This window comes from Ahaetulla prasina, chromosome 7 (genome assembly GCF_028640845.1).
Source record: "Ahaetulla prasina isolate Xishuangbanna chromosome 7, ASM2864084v1, whole genome shotgun sequence".
NCBI classification, from domain to species: Eukaryota; Metazoa; Chordata; class Lepidosauria; order Squamata; family Colubridae; genus Ahaetulla; species Ahaetulla prasina.
In genome coordinates, this window is record NC_080545.1 from 95,571,922 (window position 1) to 95,599,022 (window position 27,101).

Sequence of the window (27,101 nt, forward strand, 5' to 3'; positions counted from 1 at the left end):
GTTCTTCTGATAGAAGCAAGCTGTATGACAGAAGAGATGCAGGGGTCTTCAAATTTGGAAGCTTTTAAGACGTGTGGACTTCAACTCCCAGAATTCCTGGCTGGCTGAGGAATTCTGGGAGCTGAAGTCCACGAGTCATAAAATTGCCAAGTTTGAAGACCCCTGCTTTAAAGTCTTGGTTGAAAAGGAGAATTGAATACATAGATTGGGTCCCTCATCAGTAGCGGGTTTCAATTTTGCTACCAGTTTGCTTGTGCGGGTGCAACACTTCTGCGCATGCGGAGAGACGGCTAGGCGGGTGGGCAGAGCCTCCCGTTGTCACCGATTCGCCCGATTTGGGGCGAACCGGTAGCAACCCACTACTGGTCCCCATCGCACCCGCACCCAGAAATCTATGTAACCTTCTACAACATGAGGAAAATGTAAAAAGAAGAAAAAGAAAAAGTAAAATAACAAAGTCCTAAAAATAATTCTGAGGCAAATTTCAAAATTGGTCGCAGTGCCTTCTGCTCAAAATATATATATATTTCTAGGAAGTGGCTTGGATAAACTACAGGTAGTTCTTGACTTACAATCACTTGTTCAGTGACTGTTCGAAGTTACAATGACAGTGTAAAAAGGGACATGTGACTGTTTTTCACACTTAACAACCATTGCAGCATGTCCGTGTTCACGTGATCAAAAGTTGGACGCTGGGCAACTGGCATGTACTTATGATTGCTGCAGTGCCCCGGAGTCATGTGATCCTCTTTTGTGACTTTCTGACAAGTGACGTCAATGGGGAAGCCGTATTCCCTTAACAACCTTGTTGCCAACTTAACAACTGCAGTGGTTATGTGGGAAGATAGGTTGTAAAATGAGGCTAAATTCATTTGACAACGGCCTCGCTTAGCCGTGGAAATTTGGGGTTCAATTTGGTTGCAAGTTGAAAGCTACCTGTACTATAGGCCAGGGGTCTCCAACCTTGACAACTTTAAGACTTGTGGATTTCAACTCCCAGAATTCCTCAGCCAGCTTTGCTGGCTGAGGTATTCTGGGAGTTGAAGTCCACAAGTCTTAAAGTTGCCAAGGTTGGAGACCCCTGCTGTAGGCAAATTTTAAAATAGCCACCGTTGTCTTCTAGGTATCAACCTGAGTAAAACAATAAATAAAAATAAAATCTATTTCTAAGGAAGTGCTTCGACGAACTTCTGAAATGAGCAAGCCGAAAATCTCTCCTTTTCCTGAAGACTGAATCTTCATTCACATTTATTTTATTTATAATTTAATTTCTATACCGCCCTTCTCCCGAAGGACTCATGGGCTTTGGAAGTGGGGAGAAAAATCTAATTCATATTTTCAATTGGAGAAACCTACCTCACCCACTCCCGCCACGTAGACGCACACCCGAAAGAAAAAGGAAGTTATTTCACAAAAAGCTAAGGCAGATTTATTTATGTTGTTGTAAAAAAAGAAAGAAAGAAAGAAAGAAAGAAAATGGGAGGAGGAAAAAACAAGGACAGAGACAAAAAAAAAGTTTCACATACTCCCATCAGAAAAAAAATAAAATAAAAATCTACCAGCCATTTTACTCCATCCCGGAGTCACATCTGATTTTTCTGGCTTTGCAAGGAAAAGGCGGCGGAAATCACTCCAGGGGTTTTCAAAAGGATCATAATTAGTCTCTTCTGCTACTTAAAACCAAGGGGGGAAAAAAGAAACGCAAAGTCTAAAGAAGACGGCTGATATTTACAAAGGTCTCTGCTGCTTGGTTGATTGTTCTTCTGGCTGGCGAGTCCGTTAAATTCTCAATTTGTGCCTGTCACACTTGGTGAAGGAGGAAAAAGAGAGAGAGAGAAAGAGAAAGAGACAGAGAGAGAGAGAAGCGGAGGGAGAGAACTGTATGTATGGATGTGCATCTTTGCGATTCGTCCCAAAAACGAAATCCTCAGAGATGTGATGGCAACGGACAGGGCAAGCAGAAGCCGGACCGAATCCCTCCGAAAAAGAGGACTCGGGGAGCAGGAACGTCCAGGGCCCCCCCGCCCTGACAATTCTCCACAACTTCAGTGTGCTTTGTGTTTTCCCTTCTTGTGTTTTTTGTCCTTCTTTTTGCTCGCGCACCGACAGCAGAACCATTGTATCTCTTCAGGGGGAGCAGCCGTGATGCCGACGCAGGGCCTGCGAAGGGAAAAGGAGAAAGGGGTGAAAGATGGCAGGAGGAAGGAGAACAATTCCTTGCAAATTTGAACAAGGATCAAAGAGCTACAGGTAGTCCTCGACTTACGGTCGCAACGGAGCCCCAAATTCCGGGTGCTAAGCGGAGACGGTTGTTAAATGAGCTTTGACCCGTTTTACGACCTTTCTTGCCACGGGTGTTAAGCGAGTCACCCCCACCGTGTTTAAGCTAGTCACACGGTTGTTAAGTGAATCTGGCTTCCCCCTTGACTTTGCTTGTCAGAAGGCAGTGGTGGTATTCAGCCGGTTATATCCGGTTCGGGCAAACCGGTAGTGGCGACTGCGGGAGGCTCCACCCACCCGCCCGGATGTCATCACATCCCGCTTTTGATGCTCTGCGCATGCGCGGAGATGGGTAGCGAACCGATAGCGAAGGTAAGTGAATACCGCCCGTCAGAAGGTCGTAAAAAGGGATTTCGATGACCCCGGGACATTGCAAGCGTCATAAATATGAGGTAGTTGCCAAGTGCCGGAATTTTTGATCACGTGACCCCAGAGATGCTGTCATGGTCGTAAGGGTGAAAAACGGTCCTAAGTCACTTTTTTCCCAGTGATGTCGTAACTTCGAATGATCACTAAGCGAATGGTCGCAAGTTAAGGACTACCTATAATTTGATTTAAATTATCAAATTTAAAGGAGGGAACATCCTGTGACGGAGGTTGGATAAAATGTGGGTTAAAAAACAACAATCACAACAACACGTTTTGTTTGACGATGGCTTCGTTTTCACACACACACACATACACAATGATACGGGGCATCCCCTACAACCGAAGAGATTCCACAATTTTAATGTATGTGGTGTCAGCGCTGATCTCGTGTTCTCCCTCACCTCAAAATCCTCCTGCAGATATGAATAAAATGAGGCACCGGTGGATTTCCACAAGGGTTACTTCCTGTAGTTTCTCGTGAAACATGTTCTTAGATACTTAGAACGGCTACAGGTCTCCGCGAATTGGCGTAATGGGTTTTCTCTGAATTGTACTTCCTGATATAGATATAGATATATATATATTTTTCCACATCGTGCATAAACTGGAATGTATCTGTACCTAAATAATTTTCTTTCTGGGTTGTTGTTTTTTTTAAGCGCTTCCTCTACTGTTTTTAATCATTTTTAGGGTCCTGGATCTTTGGTTCTAAAGGGTTATATTTCTTCATCCTTTAAAAAGACATGCATACGCATGCTGGAGGTTGCTTGCTTTTTTTTTTTTTTTTTGCTGAAAAATATAGGAAATTAAAGGTTTAAGAAAAAAAAGTTTAAACTTCATTTATATTCATTCATTTACCCTAACCGTCTAATGCCACCGTTTGCCTCCCACGGACCCGTGCGCTCTCACAGGGAGGGACTCCTCAGGGTGCCGTCAGCCAAGCAATGCCGACTGGCGGCCGGCAGCAGCCCCCAGGGGAAGGGCCTTCTCTTCCCCCCAGGGGAAGGGCCTTCTCTGTGGGGGCTCCCACCCTCTGGAACGAACTTCCCCCAGGACTTCGACAACTTCCTGACCTTCGGACCTTCCGCCGTGAGCTGAAGACGTATCTATTCTTCCGCGCAGGACTGGCATAGAATTTTTAGAATTTTTATTATTGGGTTTTAAATTTTAATGGGTTTTCTGGTTTTTAAATGTATTTTTAAATCGGGGCCAAATTGAATAAGTTTTTTAATTATTGATTTTATTTGTATTGCATTTATTTACTGTTGTTTTTACTTGGCTGTGAACCGCCCTGAGTCCTTCGGGAGAAGGGCGGTATAAAAATTAAATAATAATAATAATAATAACAATAACAATAACAATAACAATAACAATAATAATAATAATAATAATTGTATATGTGTGTGTGTGTGTGTGTGTGTGTGTGTGTGTGTGTGTGTGTATGTGTATACACATACACATACAGCCCCACTGGGATCTCGGTTTGTCTGTTTAAATGTGTAGAACGATTACTCAGTTCACTGAATAAATCCTTTCAGTTTGTAGAACAGGTCTATTTTTCAGTTCAGGAAAAATACTCTTAGGATTATTTAAGTAATGAAAATTCAGGGAACTCTATATTCACATCAGTGCTTTTGCAAGAAGGAATTCAATACCGCAGACAGTAAGGACAAGCTGAATGTATCACTTGGCTGCTAAGGAAGCCTGTTTGCTCAAGATAGGGGTCTATAAAATCATTTAAAAAGAGGGCTGTGTTAGGCCTGGGAAATGCAACGCCCCCCCAAAACAGGAAGGGCTGGGAGAAAAAAAAACACACCAGATTTAACTTGAGTTTACACTTGCTTATTGCAGGAGAAGGATGTGGCAGAAGGTGGGGGGCGGAGTTAAAAGAGGAATGAGTCTAGAATCCCTAGGTAGTCACAAGAGGACTAAGCCCAATCTTCCTTGAATTCTATTGGTCCTTATCCAAGCAGGTGCTAGCAGTTAGTTGAGAAGATTCTTGTAGATAGTTTTTTTTTGCAATAAATCAGTTTAATTGGACCTTGACATGCAGGCCTGATCTTTCATGCCTGATATTCTTAAATATAGTAACTATATCTATATTCATCTTCCAATCATCCATCCACCCATACATTCACCTGATCATTATTTTTTACAAATAATTCAAGGTGGCAAACATATCCCACTCACCTTCTTCCTCCTGTTTTCCCCATAACAACAACCCTGTGAGGTGAGTTGGGTTGAAGTACTGGCCTAAAGTCACCCAGCTGGCTTTCATGCCCAGTGACTAGAATTCACTGTCTCCTGGAAACTGGCCAAAAGTCACCCAATTGGTTCTCCTGCCTAAGATGGGACTAGAACTCACTGTCTCCTGGTGATGGGCCCAAAGTCACATGACCACCTTTCATACCTAAGGTGGGACTAGAACTCACTAACTCCTGGTGATGGGCCCAAAGTCACATGACCAGCTTTCATACCTAAGGTGGGACTAGAACTCACTGTCTCCTGGTGATGGGCCCAAAGTCACATGACCAGCTTTTATACCTAAGGTGGGACTAGAACTTGTGGTCTCCTAGTTTCTAGCCTGGTGCCTTAACCACTGGACCAAACCGAGATCATTTGCATGGACTTTGTATTTCCTCCTTTCTGCCACCTGGAAACCAGATTGATTGTAAGCACTGTCTCCAAATTGTTGAGAAATGGTAGACCCTGAGCTCTGATTTGGACACTTTTGTGTTCAGATCTTGTCTGAACGCTTCCAGCGGATTACACCATTTTAGGTAATCAATGATCATTTTCCATATCATTTGTAGTTCTAAGACTAGGACACCCAGAAGTCCCACAAGAGTTCTCCCACATGACTTAACATAACATAACATAACATCAGAGTTGGAAGGGACCTTGGAGGCCTTCTAGTCCAACCCCCTGCCCAGGCAGGAAACCCTATACCATCTCAGTCAGATGGTTATCCAACATTTTCTTAAGAAGGAGAACGTGGCCTCCTCCTCCACCACTTACCAGTGATACCAATCGTCACAGTCGTCACACCCAATCATCGGGCTGCCATCGTCCGGCTTTTCACACCCGGGACAGATCCATATTTTGTTCCCCCACTCATCTCGGATCTGGACGGACAGAAAAAGAAGGAGAAACTGAAGACTCAAACGGGCAGAAGTCTCATTTGATGTAGATTACTTGACATGTTCCACAATAGCTATCTAACATAGTTAAAAGCAGGAGTGAAATGCTCCCGGTTCGGACCGGATCGCCCGATCCGGTAGCGATGGTGGCGGGTGATTCGGAGAACTGGTAGCAAAAATCCCTGGCCCCGCCTTCTGCCCCAGCTGAGCCGCGTGATCATCAGAGGATTTTTTTTAACTTTTAAAAGCATTTTTGAGCTCCCAGAACGAGCCAAGCTGAGCCTGGAATGGGATAATGTGGATGTGCCAACTGTGTCCTACACACCTGAAGTTCAGGGGGAATAGCTTCAACAAGCCAGAGAATGGCACCTTGAAGGCCACTACCTCTGCTTCTCTTTCAGAAAGCAAGTTGATGTGCTTAAGAAATAACCAAGCCCATCCCAACCGTTGGCTCCAGTTGCCAAAGGGCTGTCTTAGATTTGCTCAACCTGGGATCCACCGTTTGACTTGGTCTGTTGAGTTCTTCTGCCCTCCACCCACCGAGACAAACATCTTGTTAGCCGTGGATAACGGGGGCCTGTAATCTGAATCAGAACCGAAGGAGCTTCTTGGATGAGAAGGGAAACGTCTTCAAGTAAAAACGAAGGAAGTCCAGCTGCCTTTTGGGACAATCATGATCTGGGTGGCTGAGGATCTCCACAGAGGTGTAATTTGATGGCTCGGAAGATGCCAGTGCTAGGTTGGCGAAAGCAAGACTTCCCAAGTGGGAGCTGAAACCGGTTACAGCCTTTCCATGCTCCTTCCATTCATTCATTCGGCTGCCTCCCTCCCTCCGTCCGTCCCTCCCTGCCTTGCCCAGGACTGTCTTGGCAATGTGCGTCTAATATATACAGCACAAGCATTTAGGTTGCTGGGTTAGTACTTATTAGCCAAAGTCATCCAACTCAGCTCACTGATAAGATCAAAGGTATAAAAAATAGTTACTGAGTAACTTTCCATTCCTTTGACATTTGTCACACTACGACATTTACCGAAGGGTAAGTGGGAGAGAGCGAGAGAGCGAGAGAGCGAGCAAAAGAGAGAGAGAGAGTGAGCGAGAAAGAGAGAGAGATGGAGTGCGTATGTGTGAAAGAATGATGGAGAGAGAGAGAAAGAAAGAGAGAGATGGAGAGAGAGAGATGAAGTGTGTGTGGGAGAGATGGAGAGAGAGAGATGGAGAGAGAGAGATGCAGAGAGAGAAAGAGAGAGAGAGATGGAGAGTGAGAGAGATGGAGAATGTGTGTGTGAAAGAAAGATGGAGAAAGAGAAAGATGGAGAGAGAGAGAGATGAAATGTGTGTGTGTGTGTGAGAGAGAGGGAGAGAGGGAGAGAGACAGAGGGAGGGAGAGAGAGAAAATTAGAAAGTTTATAATACTTTGTAGCAGGTTGGTAGAAGCTGGCTCTTCTGCTTATTATGGTGCACATTCATACATGCTGCTAATTACGTTAACTGCAGCAATCCTATTTTGGACAAAATGCACACTGGAATTTTGGCTTCTGTTAGAATTTAATGATTTTATGAAAGGTCTTCTCTCCTTTGTCAACATATGAGAAACTTTCCAACTCTTGGTCCGTTCAGTTTTAATGGTCTTAAATCCAAATTAATCTGAGCTTAACTATATGGGTGTCAGCCTATTTTTAGTTGACAGATGAAATGAACGTGAAAAATTACACTCTAAATATAAAGATATAGTCAGCTATGAACATATAAATAGTTGGTCTTTTTCCTGCATAGATTTTTCTGTTTTGTGACTGCTTCTTTCCTAAGTTGAGGGAAACAAAATAAGCAAAAGCCTAAGAAAGCAAACTGAGAGTTGAGCAGCATATAAATTTCATAAATATTTATTTAATTTATATGCCACCCTCCTCGCCATCGAATGATTCTAAATAAATAAATAATAAAAAAAAAAACCCAGACAGTCTGACTATATGCTTAAATTTCCCCTTTATGCCCGGGATTCTGCCACTAATAACCTAAGCAAGCTCTTATTTAAAATAATATAATTGCCTGGTAAGTTATGCGATACATGATGAAAAAAAAACCATTTGTCTGCCTAAAATGGTTTGCTGAATAAATATTCAGGGGAATGGGTTTGACAATAGGATGCATCGTGAACCTGGGTTTACAAACCACCATGGATGAATTCACACAAACTCGTATGCCAGCAAGGAAATGACTGTTTTCTTAGTGCAATGTCTGTACTCAACCATTGATAAGGCCTTGGGCTCTGTAGCCCAGCTTTGCTTCCAAGCTAATTAGGTGTTGTGACCTAGGCTCACTTTGGCATAAAAGACACAAATAGTCTTAAACAACCCTATTTTATTATAACAGCTGGGAATTACTTCATTCCCAGCTTAGTCCAAATTAATTCCAAAACAAAGTCCTTCAGAAAAAGTCCTTCGGTCTTATCACAAACCTTTGTCTTCTTTGGCTCCCTGCCAAAGGCTTTTCTCGGCAAAGCCCCACCAAGTTCAGAAACAAGAGATGCCGACTAGAAACCAATGTAGCAACGTTGCTTTCCTACAAAGAGCCCAAGAGCCTTTGCTGCTCTTTTAAGCCTTATGGGAGGGGCCAATCATCTCCTGGCCTTACTCCCGAGTTGTCCTTTTTGCTTCAGCTGCTCTTGCCTTCTGGCAGTTCTTTACATGCATGCACTAGGAACAGGCTCCTCTTGTTCCTCTGCCTCTCTGCTGTCTGGCTCTGGAGGCTCCGGAGTCCGTGCATCGCTCCCAGATGGCCCTTGCCCCATCTCTGCCTCCGATGCAGAGCCCTCGCCCGAGCCTTCCCCAGACTCCACGACTTGCCCATGTTTTTCCCCAGCCTCCTCACTGTCTGCTGCCAGCTCCGCAGGCTGCTGGCGGACCACAACAGGAGGAAGGTTTTCCCTGGAGAGTTTATCAACCAAGAAAGTTCCACCAAGCAACACTTCTGACATACCTAAGCCAACATGTCAGAGACTTTTCACTGACCGAAACCTGGAATTGCATAATGCATAATGGAAGGTGTAAGAATTCTGTTTAATAACAACAGCTGGGATTTCGCTTGGATGGAATTAATATGGAAAACCATCTCTCCAAGGTAAAATATTTGCCACTGGATCCCCTCCAGAAATGACGGCAGATTTACTAAACAGGAAAAGCTCTCTTTGAGAAGTAGAAAACTTGAGGGCACCACGCGACGCCAGTCCAGAATCGGCAGACAAAGAGGTTTTTAACATGCCAGGCAAGTTATTTTTGGTGCTCTTCAACAGAAGGTGAACAGTAACTGACCTACAGAGATTATTTTTCCCCCTCCATCAGAAATGGAGTAGATTAAACAAACGATAAATTAACAACAGATATTAAATTTAAAAAAGGGATGATCAAAGCAAACCATTATAATGAAATATGGGAGGATTTTATAAAATCAGTGTTGGTGGAAGGCAAAGGGAATAAACCTACTCAAGAATATATGTTGTTTTGGAGGGGATAAGGGCACAATTGGAATATATTGTATATCTTTTAGTTGTTATAGACAAAGAAATATAAGGAGAAAAATGGTCTTCGGGGTGGGGGGAATGCACTGTAATATTTGTTTTTTTCCCCTTTTTCTTTCTTTTTTTGTTTTTAGATGTATATGTACTATGTTTGTATTATTTGTATTTAAAAAATAAAATTAAAAAAAAGAAATGGAGTACATTACGCAGTGGAGGAATGTCTGCAAAAGTTGACGGAAATAGCAGAGATGGCAAAATTGATTGCTTCGATTAAAGAAAAAAAACACAATTTTATTTTTACTTGGAAACTGCTTTTGGACTTTGTATTTGAGGTAGAAAAAATCCCCAAAACTTTTGATTTTGGGTTTTGTTGATTAGATAAATTTGTGCTATGACTAGTATACGTAATGTAAAGGTAAAAAGCTGAGGTTGTGTGTTACTACCTTATTCTACTGCACCAAAAAGAGTCGGAATTTCAATGCTTTTCTTTTTCTTATATTTATATTCCGCTTATATTTTAATTTCTTTGCTTTTCTGTATTTTGTATTTTGATAAACTAATAAAATGTAGGATAAAAAAAAAAGAAATGGGAGTAGATTTATATCAATAAAAAAACCGCGAGCTGAAAACATACCTATTCTTCCGAGCAGGACTGGCTTAATAGGGGTTTTTAATTCGTTTTAAATGGGGTTTATTTTTATATTATGTATTTTATATTTAAATTTAGGCCATATGGAATAAGTTTTTTAAATAGTTTTTATTGTAATATATTGTATGGTTTTACTTGGCTGTTCACCGCCCTGAGTCCTTCGGGAGAAGGGCGGTATAAAAATTAAAATATTTAAAAAAAAAATTAAATAAAAAGAGTGACCAATTTAACAGGTAGCGCTTGTCTTAACAGTAATTGATTTAGTGACGGCTCGAACTTACAACTGAACGGTCGTGACTTATGACTGTTTTTCACACTTATGGCCCTTGCAGCATCCCCATGCTCACGTGATCAAAATTCAAAGGCTTGGCAACTGACTCATATTTATGATGGTTAGAGTGTTTCGGGGTCAGGTGATCCCCTTTTGCGACCTTCCGACAAGCAATGTCAATCCTGGGCCTCTGGTGGCTCAACAGGCTAATGCAGCCTGTTATTAACAGCAGCTGCTTGCAATTACTGCAGGTTCAAGTCCCACCAGGCCCAAGGTTGACTCAGCCTTCCATCCTTTATAAGGTAGGTAAAATGAGGACCCAGATTGTTTGGGGCAATAAGTTGACTTTGTATATAATATACAAATGGGTGAAGACTATTGCTTGACATAGTGTAAGCCGCCCTGAGTCTTCGGAGAAGGGCGGGGTATAAATGCAAATAAAAAAAGAATTCCAGATTCGCTTAACAACCGTTGTCACTATTTCACCACTGTGCTGATTCGCTTAACAACTGTGTCCAGAAAGGTCGTAAAATGAGGCAAAAGTCACTTAACAACTGTCTCGCTTAGCAACAGAAATTTTGGGCCCCATGCGGTCATTAAATCGAAGACTATCTAGACTTTTAGGTTGCGTTCATTGACGTGGTATTCTCCTAAGTTCTGGCAGCTACTGCCTTTCTTGCAGAAGACAATTTTGGTGAGATTTAGCCTGGAGACTAAATCGTATGAAGAATGATGGCAGGATTTGGGTATGGCCAGTCTAGAGAAAAGAAGGACTATGGGGAACATGATAGAGGTATTCCAGTATTTGAGGGGCTGCCACAAAGAAGAGGGGGGGGTGTCATCTTATTTTCCAAAGCACCAGTAAGATAAGAAACAAAGGATGGAAACTAATCAAGGAGAGAAGCAATCTGGAACTGAAGAGAAACTTCCTAACAGTGAGGACAATTAACCAGACAGGAGTTGTTATTTCCTAAAAAAAAACCCCAAAAAACCCTCACATATATCTGAAAAAGTCACTATACTGCATTGGTAATGGACAAGTTCTGCAAATGCTAAAAGTCCTCTATAAGCAACCTTTTGTGTCGTGCAGAAAACCACCATTTGGCCCAGATCTAACCCAGATGATGAGAAGTATCTGAAAACCTGATGGCTAGCTTCTAAGTGTTTGCACGTAAGGTTAAATCGGAAGCAAAAAAACTTGAAGACTAGAACGACGGAGGGATTTCCTGACAGTGAGACAGAGAGACTGGACAGCCACCTGTCTGAAATGGTATGGGGTCTCTCCTGCTTGAGCAAGGGGGTTGGACTAGAAGACCTCTAAGGTCCCTTCCAGCTCTATTCCGATTCTGAGATGCATCAATTATAAGCGCAGCACAGGAACATGGGTTGCTGGGTTAATACTTCCGGCCAAACTGGATCCAGCTCAGCTAACTAACCAGAACAAGGGGTATTAGGGAGCCTCTCCTCCCTCTCCTGGCTGTGAATGATGGGAGCTGTGGGCTGCTTCCTCCCGGGGACATCGCACTGGGGAAGGCACCCCTTGTGTATTTCAGTAAAAGTCTATCTGATCAAGATGAAGGCTGATTATATTTGAACTGCAGTTGAATCCCGACCTCGACGTCCTGTTTGGCTAAAAGTCAGCCCCCCTGTGGTTTAGTTACTCATTTCTGAAAAATGAGGATGGAACTTTTCTCTCTCTCTTTCTTTCACACTCCCCTTTTCCTATTTCCTGCCTGTTTTACTTGTTCAGACCGATTGCACTTTCGGCTTCATAGACCGGTAGTCCTCGGCTTACGACCCACAACGGAGCCCAGAATTTATGAGGCTGAGTGGGAAAAATTGGTTGAGGGAAGTCTGCCCCGTTTGACGGCTTTTCTTGACGCGGTTGCTCAGCGAATCGCTGCAGCCGGGAAGTGAGTCCACGCACGGCCATTAAGCGAATCTAGCCTCCCCGCTGACTTTGTTCGTCAGAAGGGGATCACGTGACACACACACACATCCCCGGGACACGGCAACGGTCGTAAATATGAACCAGTTGCCGAGCATCCAAATGCAAGACATGTGATCACGGAGATTCTGCGGCGGTCGTTAAGTGTGAAAAATGGACGTAAGTCACTTTTCCCCGGTGATGTTGTAACTGTGAATGGTCACTAAGTGAACTGTTGCAAGTGGAGGACTACCTGTCATATTTCAGGGAAGGGAACCTGCACTCGTTTCAGACCATTTTTGCATCTTGAGAGCTGAAGCAAATAATGTACTTGGCTGTAGGTTTACGCATCGCTTAACTTTCTCTAGAGATATTTGTTAATACTTGTTGCCAATACTTGTTAAGAGCCACAGCAAATTAGTTGCACTTAGCTCCTATTCAGACCTCTGTGAAATCCATGTGCCAAAGGTGTATTTTCAAGAATTCATTTCACACAGCAACAGTTCGTAGACAAGTGATAGAAGAGACTATTTGTAGCTCAGGGTTGAAATGACCTCCTTGGTGCTATCTGACTTGGTAGTTTTCTTGCAGACGTTTTGTTACCAGAGTAGGTAACATCATCAGTGTTAGAAGGGAGTGAAGTTTTGATTCTTATTATATACTAGTTGCTTTGCCCTGCCAGTATTGGTGGGAGCGGTTTTTGTGGTTTCTTGAGTAGGCTGCTGTTTACTGTTAAGTTTGTTTGTCTGCATTGGTAGTTCCCAGATTGAGGTACTGTGTGCTTGGTTCTTGGCCTAATACAGCAGTGGCCAAAATTGTGGAAACCTTTTGGGAAAAGTGTATTTTTGAGGTTTGATGGCTAATAACACCACTTTTTTTTTGTTGGAGTTTCAAGATAATCCTATTCCACTGCTGGAATGGCCTGGGAATAGCCCAGACCTTCACCCAATTGAAAATCTATGGAGCCGACTAAAGAAACTTGTTAGTCAGAAGCAACCCAGGAATAAAACCCAGTTAATAGAGGCCATCATTCCATCTTGGTTTCCCATTAGAACAGCTGCAGAGCTAAAAGAGTTGGTTCACTCCATGGGAAGATGCTGTAAGGCCGTAATTCATGCTAAAGGTTACCCAACTAAGTATTAACTAACGTGATGATAATTTTTGTATATCTCATTTTTTCTTTGGTGATAATTTTTGTATATCTTATTTTTTCTATGTGTTTGACTTTTCTTCTTTATACTATAACTGCTATTCTAATAGCAAATCCTTCGTAAAAGTTATTGCATTACATTCTTGATTAAATTATCTTTCCATTGATATATAATTTTATGGTACTACTCTAAAAAAAAAGTCGTGTTATTAGCTAGTTTTAGAAAATACACTTTTCCCAAAAGGTTTTGGCCATTATGCACACACACACACTAGCATGCATATATTCCCTAAATATATGCATGCTAATATATATTAATGTGCAATATTAATGCAATATCAGGGGTTTTCAATTCAATTGTATAGAATGGGAAGGATGTGTGTTTTTATAGTTATAATGTACATTGAAAATGGCATTTAATTTCGTTGTGCGAGGTGCAATGGCAATAAAGTAAACTAAAAAAAAAAAAAACTAAACTAAACACCAGAAGCCAATTCCTAGCACAATTAAAAATATGCTTCTACTGTAAAGATTGTTGCTTGAAAGAGTCATAGTATAAGAGGAGTCCTATTATTATCCTCTAACTTAAATAACATTAGCAAGAAAGTATCATATTCTTTTAACTGTATACCTCTGCATCTTTTGTGATAAAGATATATGCTTTTTACGAAGCTTCTTTCTATCTGTGATATCGGTTCATTTTAAGATGTTTACACCCATATACATTTTGATAAGTATCAGAGGCAGCGTATATAAATATGCATTGCTGATTTTTAAGCTTTTAAAGGCCAGTGTAATGTCCTAGGGATTCAGGTATTTGGATTCCTTTCAAGGCAGAGCAATTTATTAAAATCAAAATTTCATCATTCCAATACCTGACATGGAATCTTATTGTCCCGGAATCCGTGTAACGTTAAGGCACAACAGGTTGGAAATACTTGGCTCCTCAAATTTTACCTTGGGCATTACAACTTTGTCATGGTGAAGGTTGACTTTTTTGGGGGGGAATTATGGAAATAAAGGAGTCAAAATCTGATCAGTTCAGGTGCTTGGTCAATGTGAGATTTTAAGCCTAAGAAACATTGGTCTCACGTTTCTGTTTTGGGAAATTTCTCAACAGGTCGAACCTTTCTGTTTTACTCACAACTTACTAAAAAACACCTTTCTGCCACTAGTGCTTGGGGTTGTTTTTTTTCCTGATAAGATCACTTTATTCTCCCCCTGAGTTCAAGGAGGTTCATATTGTAGGTAAAAGGCTGGTGGCTTTTATTAATGATTTTGTAAAGGGAGAAAATTAAAGCATTATCGGCACCAAAAGCCCATCAGGATAGAACTCCAGGCTGTGGGCAGAGTTTGCTTGCACTTAAGAGGGGTGCGATAGCTTAGTAGTTAAAGATGGTGAGCTTGTCAGCTGGAAAGCTAAAAGCTGGGGTTCGAGACCCGAGCGCTGCACAACGCATGAGCTCCCATTCCTTGCCTCAGCTCCCGCCCACTTAGCAGTTCGAAAGCATGCAAATGCGAGTAGATAAATAGGTACCTATTTATTTTACCTATAGGAAGGGGACATATCAGGTACCCCTTCGGTAACGAAGTCACAGAGTTTCATGTGCCTTTTGGTGTATAGCCATGCATGATCACGGAAAATGTCTTCAAACAATAGTGGCCCCCTCGGCTAAGAGATGGAGATGAACACTGTTCCCTAAAGTCGGACACGACCGGACAGGGAAACCTTTATTATCTTTACGGTGCTTAAACCACTGTGCCACCAGGCCTCCCGCTGGTGTTAAGGATTGAATGAAAACATTTAAGGAACCCAGAAGATGGGATGATGACATGTTCTCAGTGAAACAATGAAGCCCACCTACCACATAATTACTGACGGTCTCTGTCACAACGCTTCGAACGGGGACTTTGAAGCTTCCCATGGCGGACGGTGCAGGGGAGGACGGTGGTATCAGAGCTGGAGAAAGGGTGGCTGGAGGGATGGTGGGGACCACCGGAGGAGGAGGTGGAGGTGTGACGTGGACAGGAGCTGGTGCTGGGGAAGGCGGTGGCGGCGGCGTTTTGGGTCGAACCAGGAGAGGTAACGGTTTAGGCTCCGTCGTGGGCATCACTTTGCTGATTACACTGTTGGACCAAAACAGAAAGAGTGGAGATAGCATTAGACAATTCATTCAATTAACCAAAAATTATGCAGTTAAGCGGGAGAGGAAAAGATGTAATTCTGTTCACAAAGGACAAAAATAGTAGCAACGGTTCATAACAGCATTGGAGAGAATGACGGAAGGAAACCAAAGTTACATCAAATACTAATACAGGTAGTCCTCAACCTACGACCACAATTGAGCCCAGAATTTAGGATGCTAATTATGTAGCAACCCTGTTACTAACGTAACTGAACAATGACGGCGATTCACTTAACAACCGCGGCAAGGAAGGCCATAAAATGGGGCAAAACTCACCTAACAATAGTCTCGCTCAGCCACGGACATTTTGGGCTCCAGTGTGGCAGTAAGTGGAGGAGTACTTATAATCCTTTCTTGCCTTCTAGTCTGGCTGCCTACCTGTGTCTTGCTGGACGGGGAGTTTTACAAGCAGCAAGATAAAGGGAAGAGAATCGCTTTGTGGTTGCAATTGGTGGCAAACATAATGAGTTCACCCACCATAAGGCCTAAGCTAAAAGCTGATAGAGGCCTTTGAGGGCTTCCCTTTGAACCTCGCAAAGGGTGGCACTTCATGCAACCAGGCCGTTTATTCAACTCTGCAAGCTGCTTCTATAGCGGGGGGGGGGGGACTCAATTTCATTGAGGGGTGAATCAGGGCTGTGGTTGAACTTGGGGTGTGGCCGACTGGGTGGGCGTGGCCAGCTTGACACCACTCCCCATTGGGTAGACCGGACCAATGCCACGCGGACCAGGATGGCCCTGTGGGCCGCATCCGACCATATTATGGGGCCTTGAATTTGACACCCCTGTTCTATAGGTAAGGAATGCTGATCACGTCACCATGGCGGAAACAGGGCAACGTTCCTAAGTGGGGAAAACAATTGTAAGTCCCCTTTTCAGTGCTGTGGTAACTTCGAACGGTCACTAAACGAATATTTGTAAAGTGAGGACTATCTGTGCAACTTTTCAGTTTAGACGGCAGCTCTGGGATTCCCCACCTGTTCTGTCCCCCCCACCTCACCTAAGAAAACACAAGCGCCAAAGGATGTCTGCCAGCAATTTATTTACAAGTTGGCCTGGTTTCCTTTGGCAGAGGAAAGTTCTGGCAGCTGCTCTCCAAGTGCCAGCCAAGTTTCTTATCAAGAGTCAGCATGTTTACAGTCCGTTGCCGGAGCAACCAGGAGTCTAAAGAATGGTCAAGAGTTACTCACGAAAATCCAAGCCTTAAATCCAAAAACTGTCTGAAGCTCACACGATCAAGTTCACACTTAGTAGCTTTTGTCCGTCACAAGGGCCCAATGGCAACCCCACCCGCTTTTATCCCCTGTGGGGTGTGGCTCAGTGACTCAGCACTCTCTGGGCCTGCCACACCTCTTCCTCTGCTGCGCACGCCTCTCTTTCCGACGCTGTCTAGGGTCAATCCAGGATTGATCCTCCTCGTCCTCTATCTGTGGGGGCTCTGACACGCCTTCTGGCCTTCCGCCGGCACTTGAGGCGTTGCCAGGAAGGAGGGACCTGGAGAGGGAGGCCTTATCGGCTCCTCTACCTCACTCTCCGAGTCATCCTCCTCCTTGAGGACAGGCTCGGGGGCCGGATTCACAATACTACCGGTCTCTCAGTCTCACAATATTAACCAGGTCTGATAGCGTTTTCGTGAAATAGGAGAAGGATGGTTAGGAAATAATTGCGGAGGTCTTCTGCTCTGCTCTGCATCCAACCATTTTCAGAAGGTTCACGAAGGAACAGAGCCCCTTTGGGCCTACCACACAGATTATGATCTCCCCCTGCCCTTTCTATACAATAAAGGTAGTCCTGGACCAGTGGTGGGATTCAAATAATTTAACAACCGGTTCTCTGCCCTAATGACTGGCTGAGTAGGCATGGCCATGGTGGGAGTGGCCGGGGGTGTGTGACAGGTAGCACTTGGCCTCCTACACCCCCTGGGAGCAAAAATGGGCTGCTCCCCCCCACACCCCGTTTTGGGCCTAGTAGGCCTCCCTGCCAGCCTCCTGGGAGCCAAAACTGGCCGGGGGGGCTGTGCTGCACCCCCCTGCACCCCATTTTGGGCTTAGTAGGCCTCCCTGCAGCCTCCTGGGAGACAAAACTTGGCGTGGGGGGAAACTGCGCTGCACCCCCCTGTACCCCATTTTGGGCCTAGTAGGCCTACCTGCAGCCTCCAGGGAGCCCAAACTGGCCCGGGGGGGGCTGTGCTGCACCCCCCTGCACCCCGTTTTGGGCTTAGTAGGCCTCCCTGCAGCATCCTGGGAGACAAAACGGGCCATGCTCCTTTTTGGACCTAGTAGGCTCCCTGCAGCCTCTCTTTCTCCAAAGCATTGTTCTTCATCTGGCGTTCTCCAAAAATGTTGAGACTACAACCCTCAAGATTCTTCCTCCTTTTCCTTTTCCTTTTCCTTTCCTTTCCTTTTTCAGTTGCACATTTGGCCGTAACTGCTGGGCCTACCTGTTCCACTCTTAATAGATTCCATGCTAGCCCATGGAACCTACCTGGCTCTGTTTATATATATTGCAATGCGGTCCTGCTTTATATTCCAAAGAAGGCAGCAATTAATAGTTGCCTGCTGAGTACAATATATATACTGCATAATATTATTTACCCTAATTAAGGGTTATTGCTTTCATCGTCATCAGAATAAAAGAAAAACACAAGACTTGCCGTTTTCAAATAAGAGAAAATACCTGCAGCTCAGGTTTGAGAGATTTTTGGCAACGGTTTGCTCTCAGAGCGAAATGGTAAGCTCAGAGAAAAAAGTGTTTTCATATTCAGGATCTGCTTGGGCAATTGAAAAAAGGCTAGGAGCCTCAAATTTCTGTTGCTAAGTAAGACAGTTGTTAAATGCCCCATGTTACAACTTTTCTTATCAGTTGTTAAATCAATCAGTGCGGTTGTTAAGTTAAGGACCTTCCGTCGTGAGCTAAAAACATACTTATTTATTCAAGCGGGACTGGCATAATAGTTTGATTTTAAATTGGGGTTTTATTAATATTCTTAAATATTTTAAATTTAATTTTAATTATTAGCCGTTTTTGTAATTTTGCTATGTTTTAATTGTACATATTTTGTATTTTATCTCCGGCTGTACACCGCCCTGAGTCCTTCGGAAGAAGGGCGGTATAAAAATTCAAATAATAAATAAATAAATAAATAAATAAGTCAGGGGTCTGCAAAATTGGCTCTTTTAAGACTTGTGGACTTCAACTCCCAGAGTTCTTCAGCCAGCTGCTGTTGCAGACCCCTGTGTTAAATGAAGCTGGATTTCCCATTGGTTGTGCTTGTCAGAAGGTCGCAAAAGGCGATCACATGACCCCAAGACATTGCAACCGTCGTAAATAGGAGTCAGGTGCCAAGTGTCAGAATTCTGATCATGTGACCATGGAGATGCTGCAACGCTTGTTAAGTGTGAAAACTTTTTTTATCAGTGCTGTTATAACTTCTAAGGGTCACTCAAAGAACTGTTGTTAAGTCGGGGATCTTATCTGTACAGTTAGTCTTCGACTTACAAACAGTTCACTGAGTGTCCATTCAAAATCACAACAGCACTGAAACAAAGGGACTCATGACCGCTTTTCACACTTACGACCGTTGCAGCGTCCATGTAGTCATGGGATCAAAATTTGGATAACTGGCCTGTATTTATGACGGTTGCACTGTCCCGGGGTCACGTGATCCCCTTTTGCGACCTTCTGACAAGCAAAGTTCAAGGGGGGAAGCCAGGTTCGCTTAACGACCGTGTCGCTAACTTAAACAACTGCAGCGATTCACTTAACAACAGTGGCAAGGAGAGTTCGTAAAGGAGGCAAGACTCACTGATCACACATTTCATTAGTGACATAACTTTTGGGCTCCGTTGTGGTCGTAAACTGAGGGCTACCTGTATTAATTTCCTGGCTGTGTCCTGCTTCTGTTCTCTAATCCTAAACATCCATAATCTCGTCTCCTCACAATCTCCATGAGAAGGAGTGACTGACAGGCCGTATTTGAAATGTTTATTTAGAGCATGTGGCCTAGTTATCGCAGGTATCATTTCCACAATCTAGCCGCCACTCCCTTCAGCTAATAATGTTCTCCAGGAGTAGATGCAGAAACTGCCTTGCCTTGCGCCACTCAGCTGCTATGGGGTAATTTTCAAGAGGGGTGGTAGCCTTATCATCCTATCTGAAGGCAGGAGATGATAGGTGGCAAGGCCCGGCAGATAAATCAAAGTCAAATCATTTTTAATTATTTCTGTTTGTTTCTGCATCCAATCCGGAGACCGCCCATTTCTCTCTCACAGAACGACCCTTGGTTTAATCAGAAACGTTGCTTGAGTCTCCCCTTGCGTTAAAGACTAATTTATAAACTTGGGTCAAAAAATAAACAAATTATGAGCATACGGAGAGATAGTCATTGGGAAATGACTACCCGGAAGACTTTCACAACAAGAGTCAGCAAGATAACACCTGCCAAGAGATGTAGTCTTCCTCTCTTGAATATACATACGCTCTATGACGGATTAAAATAATAATGTCTTGTGCTATCTAAAGAAGCATTATGGTCGAAAGAAAGAGATACACTGAATTCTGACAACTCTGGCTGAAGAGCAGCAATAGCCAGAGAAATACACTTAGGTTTCTTGACGGCAGCGAGAATTGTATCTGCACAGTATTGGAAAAATGAGGAAACTCCTACAGATGAAAATACAATTAAAAAAAATATTAGAATGCGCAGAGATGGATAGGTTGACACTAAAGATGAAGGATAAGGAAGATACAAAATGTTTTTTAACGTGGGATTTGTTTTATCTATGGTTAGACAATAGAGGTAGAAATTGGAAGATGAAAGATCACCACTATATACAAGTAAAGGATGATAGATTATCACTGTGTATAAATAAATAATATTACTATTATTATTATGTATAAGTCAATTGACCCAGACAATACACTGTTTATTAAGCACTTATATACCGTATTTTTCTGAGTATAAGACACACCTTAGTTTTTGGGGAGGAAAATAAGAAAAAAGCTGATTGGCGGGTAGATCTGTCTCCCGGAATACCCCCAATCAGCTGTTCCCAGAGGTGAATTTTAGCAACAGGTTCTTTGGTTGTGAGCTCTGTGCCTCGCTTTTTTTTGCTTTTTTTCTGCCTCTGAAAGGCTCCGAAACAGCTCTGAAGTGGTTTACAATGTCATCTTATTGCCCGCAGCAATCTGGGTCCTCATTTTACCGACCTCGGAAGGATGGAAAGCTGAGGCAACCTTAAGCTAGTTAGGATTGAACTCCAGGCTGTGGGCAGAGTTTGCCTGCAATACTGCATTCCACCTATCGCGCCACCAAGGCTCGTTTTTCAATTAGTACATCAGGAAAAACAGAGATTTGTCTGAAAACCTGGACATTAGCGTTAGATTTGAGATTAGAGGTAGCCCCTGACTAACAACCATTTGTTTAGTGACCATTCAAAGTTACAACGGCACTGAACAAAGTGACCTATGACCGTTTTTCACACCTTATGACCATTGTACCCTTGGTCATGTGGTCAAAATCTGGATGTTTGCCGACGGATTCATATTTACGATGGTTGCACCGTCCCAAAGTGATGTAATCAGTTTTGGCGGCCTTCTGACAGGCAGAATTAATGGGGAAGCCAGATTCGTTTAACAACCATTGTACTCACTTAACAACTGTGGCAAGATCGGTTGTAAAATGGAGCAAAACTCACTTGACCACCGTGGTTATAAGCCTGTACACCTTCATTCTAGAATAAAAATGCTTCCTAACTTCTCCCAAAATAATGGGATACTTAAATTTGGTTTAGTATTTGCTTAATAAGCCATCATGCTAAGCCACCAAAAGTAGCAAAGCCACACCATTTGATGTACGTCAGAAGCTTGGAACTTACATGACTTTGTGACTCTGCCTAGAAAAAGGCTAACATCATTTCAATATGTCAGGTAATAGAAATAAAACAATATTCTGGACAGATTCAAGATACAGGTTCTCATCCTTCAACTTTAAATCACAGTAAAATTGTATTGGCATCACATAATTATGCTTTTCCTGGCAAATAGATGGGGAAGAAATGGAGGTAGTGACAAATTTTATTTTCCTGGGCTCCAAGATCATGGCAGATGGGAACTGCAGCCAAGAAATTAAAAGACGATTGCTCCTGGGGAGGAAAGCTATGGCAAATCTAGACAGCGTACTAAAAAGCAGAGACATCACCCTGCCAACAAAAGTGCGTATAGTCAAGGCTACGGTTTTCCCAGTTGCAATGTATGGCTGTGAAGGCTGGACCATAAGAAAGGCTGAGCGCCAAAGAATTGAGGCCTTTGAACTTTGGTGCTGGAGAAGACTCCTGCGAGTCCCTTGGACTGCAAGGCGATCCAACTGGTCAGTCCTAGAGGAGATCAACCCTGACTGCTCTTTAGAAGGCCAGATCCTGAAGATGAAACTCAAATACTTTGGCCACCTAATGAGAAGGAAAGACTCACTGGAGAAGAGCCTAATGCTGGGAACGATTGAGGGCAAAAGAAGAAGGGGACGACAGAGAACGAGGTGGCTGGATGGAGTCACTGAAGCAGTCGGCATGAGCTTAAATGGACTCCAGAGGATGGTAGAGGACAGGAAGGCTGGAGGAACGTTGTCCATGGGGTTGCGATGGGTCGGACACGACTTTGCAACTAAGAATAACAACAATTATGCTTTGGAAGGAACGGAAATGTCATTTGAGGTGGACTCTCATGTTTTGCAGGAAACAGACTGCATCTTTATTATCAGTTCTTGGTTTCCGATATAATTGGAGCCCATGATCTGGAAACTAGCTGAGGGATGGTTACAGCTTGGTGCAAAAGTTTACGTTTCGAGGCCAAAGTCCTCAGGTTCATTATCTGGGTTTTCCAGAGGGCTGGGAAAACTCTCCAGCCCACATAGAGAGTAGTAGTTGTTGTTCAGTCGCAAAGTTGTGTCTGATTTTCCATGACAAAGCAAGGTGGTCGTTAAGGGAGTCACATCCAATTTTACAACCTTCTTGCCCAGGGTTGTTAAGTGAATCATTGTAGTTCTTAAGCCAATCATGTGGCTGCCAAGCACATCTGGATTCCCCACTGACTTTGACCCCAGGGCCCGGCAACCGTCATATTGCAACGGTCGTGTGAAAAACAATCGTAAGTCACTTTTTTCGGCGCTGTTTTAACTTTGAATGGTCACTAAAAGAACTGTCGTGACTCAAGGACTGTCTGCGTTTTAAAAACAAAAATAAGTGCCTCAGAAAAATTGAATTTCTGATTCCTTAGCCAGTGACAGAGGCAAATCCTTCTCCCTTTTTTTTTTTTTTAAAAATGTAAGTAAAATCCAGAGTGCTCTTTCTGAGCATGGGAATTCCTCAAAAGTCACAATCTTTCTTATTTTTTTAAGACTAAAAATTACCAGTCCCACACCAAAGCTGTTCAAAGCAGTAAGATCACAGATTAATTTCTCCACAGGTTGCTTTGCCTGGCAGTGTTTTCTTTTTTTAAAAAAACCAGGATTATACCCTTCATTAAAAGATAAAAAATAAATTAAGAGTTCTCTCTTTTTTTTTTGTTCCCCTCCCAACAAAAATTGCCACCCCAGAAAGAAGAAGGAGTCTGTGAGAAAACCCTTGGAGCCATGCTGGGATGAATCTTCCTTCAACCACATCAACCTAAACTTAACAAAGTACCACGCACCACTCCCTTTCCAAAAGATGTGAGAATGGGTAAAACAGTATTTCTCAACCTCAGCAAGTTTTAAGGTGTATGGACTTCAACTCCCAGAATTCCCCAGCCAGCATAGCCTAGAATTCTGGGAGTTGAAGTCCACACACCCTCAAACTGACTGGGGACATAGCTATGCTGGGGAATTCTGGGAGTTGAAGTCCCCAAAACTTAAAACTGACTGGGGACATAGCTATGCTGGGGAATTCTGGGAGTTGAAGTCCCCAAAACTTAAAACTGACTAGGGACATAGCTATGCTGGGGAATTCTGGGAGTTGAAGTCCCCAAAACTTAAAACTGACTAGGGACATAGCTATGCTGGGGAATTTTGGGAGTTGGAGTCCACCCCGTTTAAAGTTGTTAAGGTGAAAAGATTGCTATAGAATCTTTCCCGGGTATTTTTGCAACTGCAATTCCCACAATTCTGCAATCATACTGGCTGTGAAACATAAGGGTTAACTATGCTGACCGGGGAATTCTGGGAATTAAAGTTCACCCAGCTTAAAATTGACTGGGGAATAGCTATGCTGGGGAATTCTGGGAATTAAAGTCCACGCAGCTTAAAATTGACTGGGGAATAGCTATGCTGGGGAATTCTGGGAATTAAAAGTCCACCCAGCTTAAAGTTACCAAGGTTGAGAAACATTGCTTTAGACCCTTCCCCAGGCATTTTGCATCTGCAATTCCTACACTTCTGCAACCATACTAACTGTGAAACATCTGAGTTAGCTATGCTGGCTGGGGAATTCTGGGGGTTGAAGTTCACCCGGCTTCAAATTGCTGAGCTGGAGTAATATTATGGTGAGAAGCTCTGGAGCTCAAAAATGCTGTTTTATTTATTGCTTGCCTTCCTCCAAAAATCATACAACTTTAGAAAGGAAGCTATTTAATGGTAGTCCTCGACTTACAACAGTTTGTTTAGTGACTGTCCAAAGGTACAACAGCACCAAAAACAGTGACTTATGAGCATTTTTTCACATTTAAAACTGCTGCCCTCCCCCACATGGTCACATTCTGCTGCTTGGCAACTGACTCGTACTTACGACGGTTGTACTGTCTCAGGGGTCATGTGATCCCCTTTTGAGACCTTTTGACGAGCAAAATCAATGGGGAAGCAAGATTCCCTGAACAACAACAACAACACTGCAACTGCAGTGATCCGCTTAACAACTGTGGCAAGAAAGGTCATAAAATGGGGGCAAAAGTCATTTACCAGCAGAAATTTGGGGCTCAATTGTGGTCGTAACTTGAGGACTACCTGTAATTCGTAAAACTGCCAGATTCAGACACATGTTTCCAAAAGGACCCAAAACCGAACCGCTTAAGTGAGCGGATCCAATGAAAACCTAACCACAGACAAGGAATTCTGATGTTCACGCTTTGTACGTTGAGGGTAATTCTATGCTCACACATAAATGCAAACCTGACACGCTTTTGATACGTGGATCCTTCATTCGGCCTCAGAGGAGGCTCATGTGATCCTCATTTATTTCTATTTAACAATGGGAAAATTGGAGAAGTTGCCTGAAGTTCCCCACCCTGTCTACAGCTGTAATTTCATCTAAGTGGCCTAGTTCTGCAATTAAAACGCTATTCCCCAATGGCACAGAAAATCTCAAGAGTGTTTTTCCCTCCAAGAAACTGAGCACGATACTCTTAAAAAAAAAAAAAAAAATTTATTTATTTATTTTTTTAAAGTCACCTATTAGCTTTGGAAGTTTCTACTCGACGCTCTCCCAACTTCACTTTTGCAGGAGAGAGCGTGTTCTCCCAGTCACCCTGAGTAGGTAAGTTACATGGGTTGTGGTGGCTTGCAAGCGGCACAAGCTGCAACACGCTACACTTGAGGTTCAGCACCCCCCCCAAGATGTGAAATAATTCCCTATCTTTGGATGCAATTCATTTGATTTCAATCTCATCTTGGCTGGCAAAAGCGCCGAACTTTATTAAAATGAAAAGAGAACGTGGCGAGGGAGAGAAAGACGTCTTGCAAAATTTTCTGGCAAGAAAGAAAAAGAAAGAAAGAAAGAAAGAAAGAAAGAAAGAAAGAAAGAAAGAAAGAAAGAAAGAAAGAAAGAATGAAAGAAAGAAAGAAAGAAAGAAAGAAAGAGAAAGAAAGAGAAAGAAAGAAAGAAAACATGAGGAAAAGAGGAAGGCAGGCTAGATTTTTATTATTTATCTTTTTTAGTTGTTATAATGCTGGGGAGGGAGGGAGAAAGAAGGAAGGAAGGAAGGAAGGAAGGAAGGAAGGAAGGAAGGAAGGAAGGAAGGAAGGAAAGGAGGAAGGCAGGCTAGATTTTTATTATTTTACTTGTTTTAATGTTGGGGAGGGAGGAGAAAGAAGGAAGGAAGGAAGAAACCATAAGGAAAGGAGGAAGGCAGGCAGACAAGATTTTTATTATTTGTTTTAATGTTTGGGAGGGAGGGAGAAAGAAGGAAGGAAGGAAAGAAGGAAGGAAGAAAGAAAGAAAGAAAGAAAAAGAAAGAAAAACATAAGGAAAGGAGGAAGGCAGGCAGGCAGGCTAGATTTTTATTATTTATCTTTTTTTTTTTAATGTTGGGGAGGAGAAATAAAAGAAAAGAAAGAAAGAAAGAAAGAAAGAAAGAAAGAAAGAAAGAAAGAAAGAAAGAAAGAAAGAAAGAAAGAAAGAAAGAAAGAGAAAGAAAGAGAAAGAAAGAAAGAAAACATGAGGAAAAGAGGAAGGCAGGCTAGATTTTTATTATTTATCTTTTTTAGTTGTTATAATGTTGGGGAGGGAGGGAGGGAGGGAGAAAGAAAGAAGGAAGGAAGGAAGGAAGGAAGGAAGGAAGGAAGGAAGGAAGGAAGGAAGGAAGGAAGGAAGGAAAACATAAGGAAAGGAGGAAGGCAGGCAGACAAGATTTTTATTATTTTACTTGTTTTAATGTTGGGGAGGGAGGGAGAAAGAAGGAAGGAAGGAAAGAAAACATAAGGAAAGGAGGAAGGCAGGCAGACAAGATTTTTATTATTTGTTTTAATGTTTGGGAGGGAGGGAGAAAGAAGGAAGGAAGGAAAGAAGGAAGGAAGAAAGAAAGAAAGAAAGAAAAAGAAAGAAAAACATAAGGAAAGGAGGAAGGCAGGCAGGCAGGCTAGATTTTTATTATTTATCTTTTTTTTTTTAATGTTGGGGAGGAGAAATAAAAGAAAGAAAGAAGGAAGGAAGAAAGAAGGAAGGAAGAAAAGAAAACATAAGGAAAGGAGGAAGGCAGGCAGACAAGATTTTTATTATTTGTTTTAATGTTTGGGAGGGAGGGAGAAAGAAGGAAGGAAGGAAAGAAGGAAGGAAGAAAGAAAGAAAGAAAAAGAAAGGAAAACATAAGGAAAGGAGGAAGGCAGGCAGGCAGGCTAGATTTTTATTATTTATCTTTTTTTTTTTTAATGTTGGGGAGGGAGAAATAAAAGAAAAAAGAAAGAAGGAAGGAAGGAAAGAAAGAAGGAAGGAAGAAAAACATGAGGAAAGGAGGAAGACAAGCAGGCAGGCTGGCTATATTTTTATTATTATTTTTAGTTGTTTTAATGTTGGGGAGGGAGAAAGAAAAGAAAGAAAGGAAGGAAGGAAGGAAAAAAGAAAGAAAAGAAAGAAAGAAAGAAAGAAAGAAAGAAAGAAAGAAAGAACAAAAAACCCACAACTTTCTCCTGTCATATTTCCAAAAAGCGGGGAGTGGGGAGCAGCAAAGGTTTCTGGACGTGACAACCAAGGAAGAGACCTGCAACCTTGTTTAGAAGCGAGAATGAACCTCGTGTGTGTCGTGTTTGGCATTTTGTAACGCAAGTAACCACAACTTGGAAAATGCCGAGCGCTGTGCCCGGGGGAAGTGTGGCTGCCCTGTAGATTTGCTAATATTCTGGTTACTGTGTTTGGTGGTTCGAGACAAACAGCAACAC

At 42.7% G+C, this 27,101-nt stretch overlaps 1 protein-coding gene across 2 annotated transcripts in view; it reads right to left on the bottom strand.

The window, feature by feature from the left end:
- Nucleotides 1–1,411: 1,411 nt before the first annotated feature.
- The window catches only part of TAF3 (TATA-box binding protein associated factor 3), a 200,005-nt gene continuing 174,315 nt past the window's right edge, over nt 1,412–27,101 (bottom strand). The window contains exons 5-7 of one of the 2 annotated variants that reach the window (XM_058190389.1): nt 15,167–15,428; nt 5,668–5,774; nt 1,412–2,160 (exon numbers count right to left, since the gene is read on the bottom strand). In XM_058190389.1, coding sequence (XP_058046372.1) covers nt 2,046–2,160; nt 5,668–5,774; nt 15,167–15,428 — 484 coding nt within the window. In that variant the 3' untranslated portion in view covers nt 1,412–2,045. The remainder of the gene's footprint in view (nt 2,161–5,667; nt 5,775–15,166; nt 15,429–27,101) is intronic. The other variant, XM_058190388.1, reaches the window with a different exon arrangement.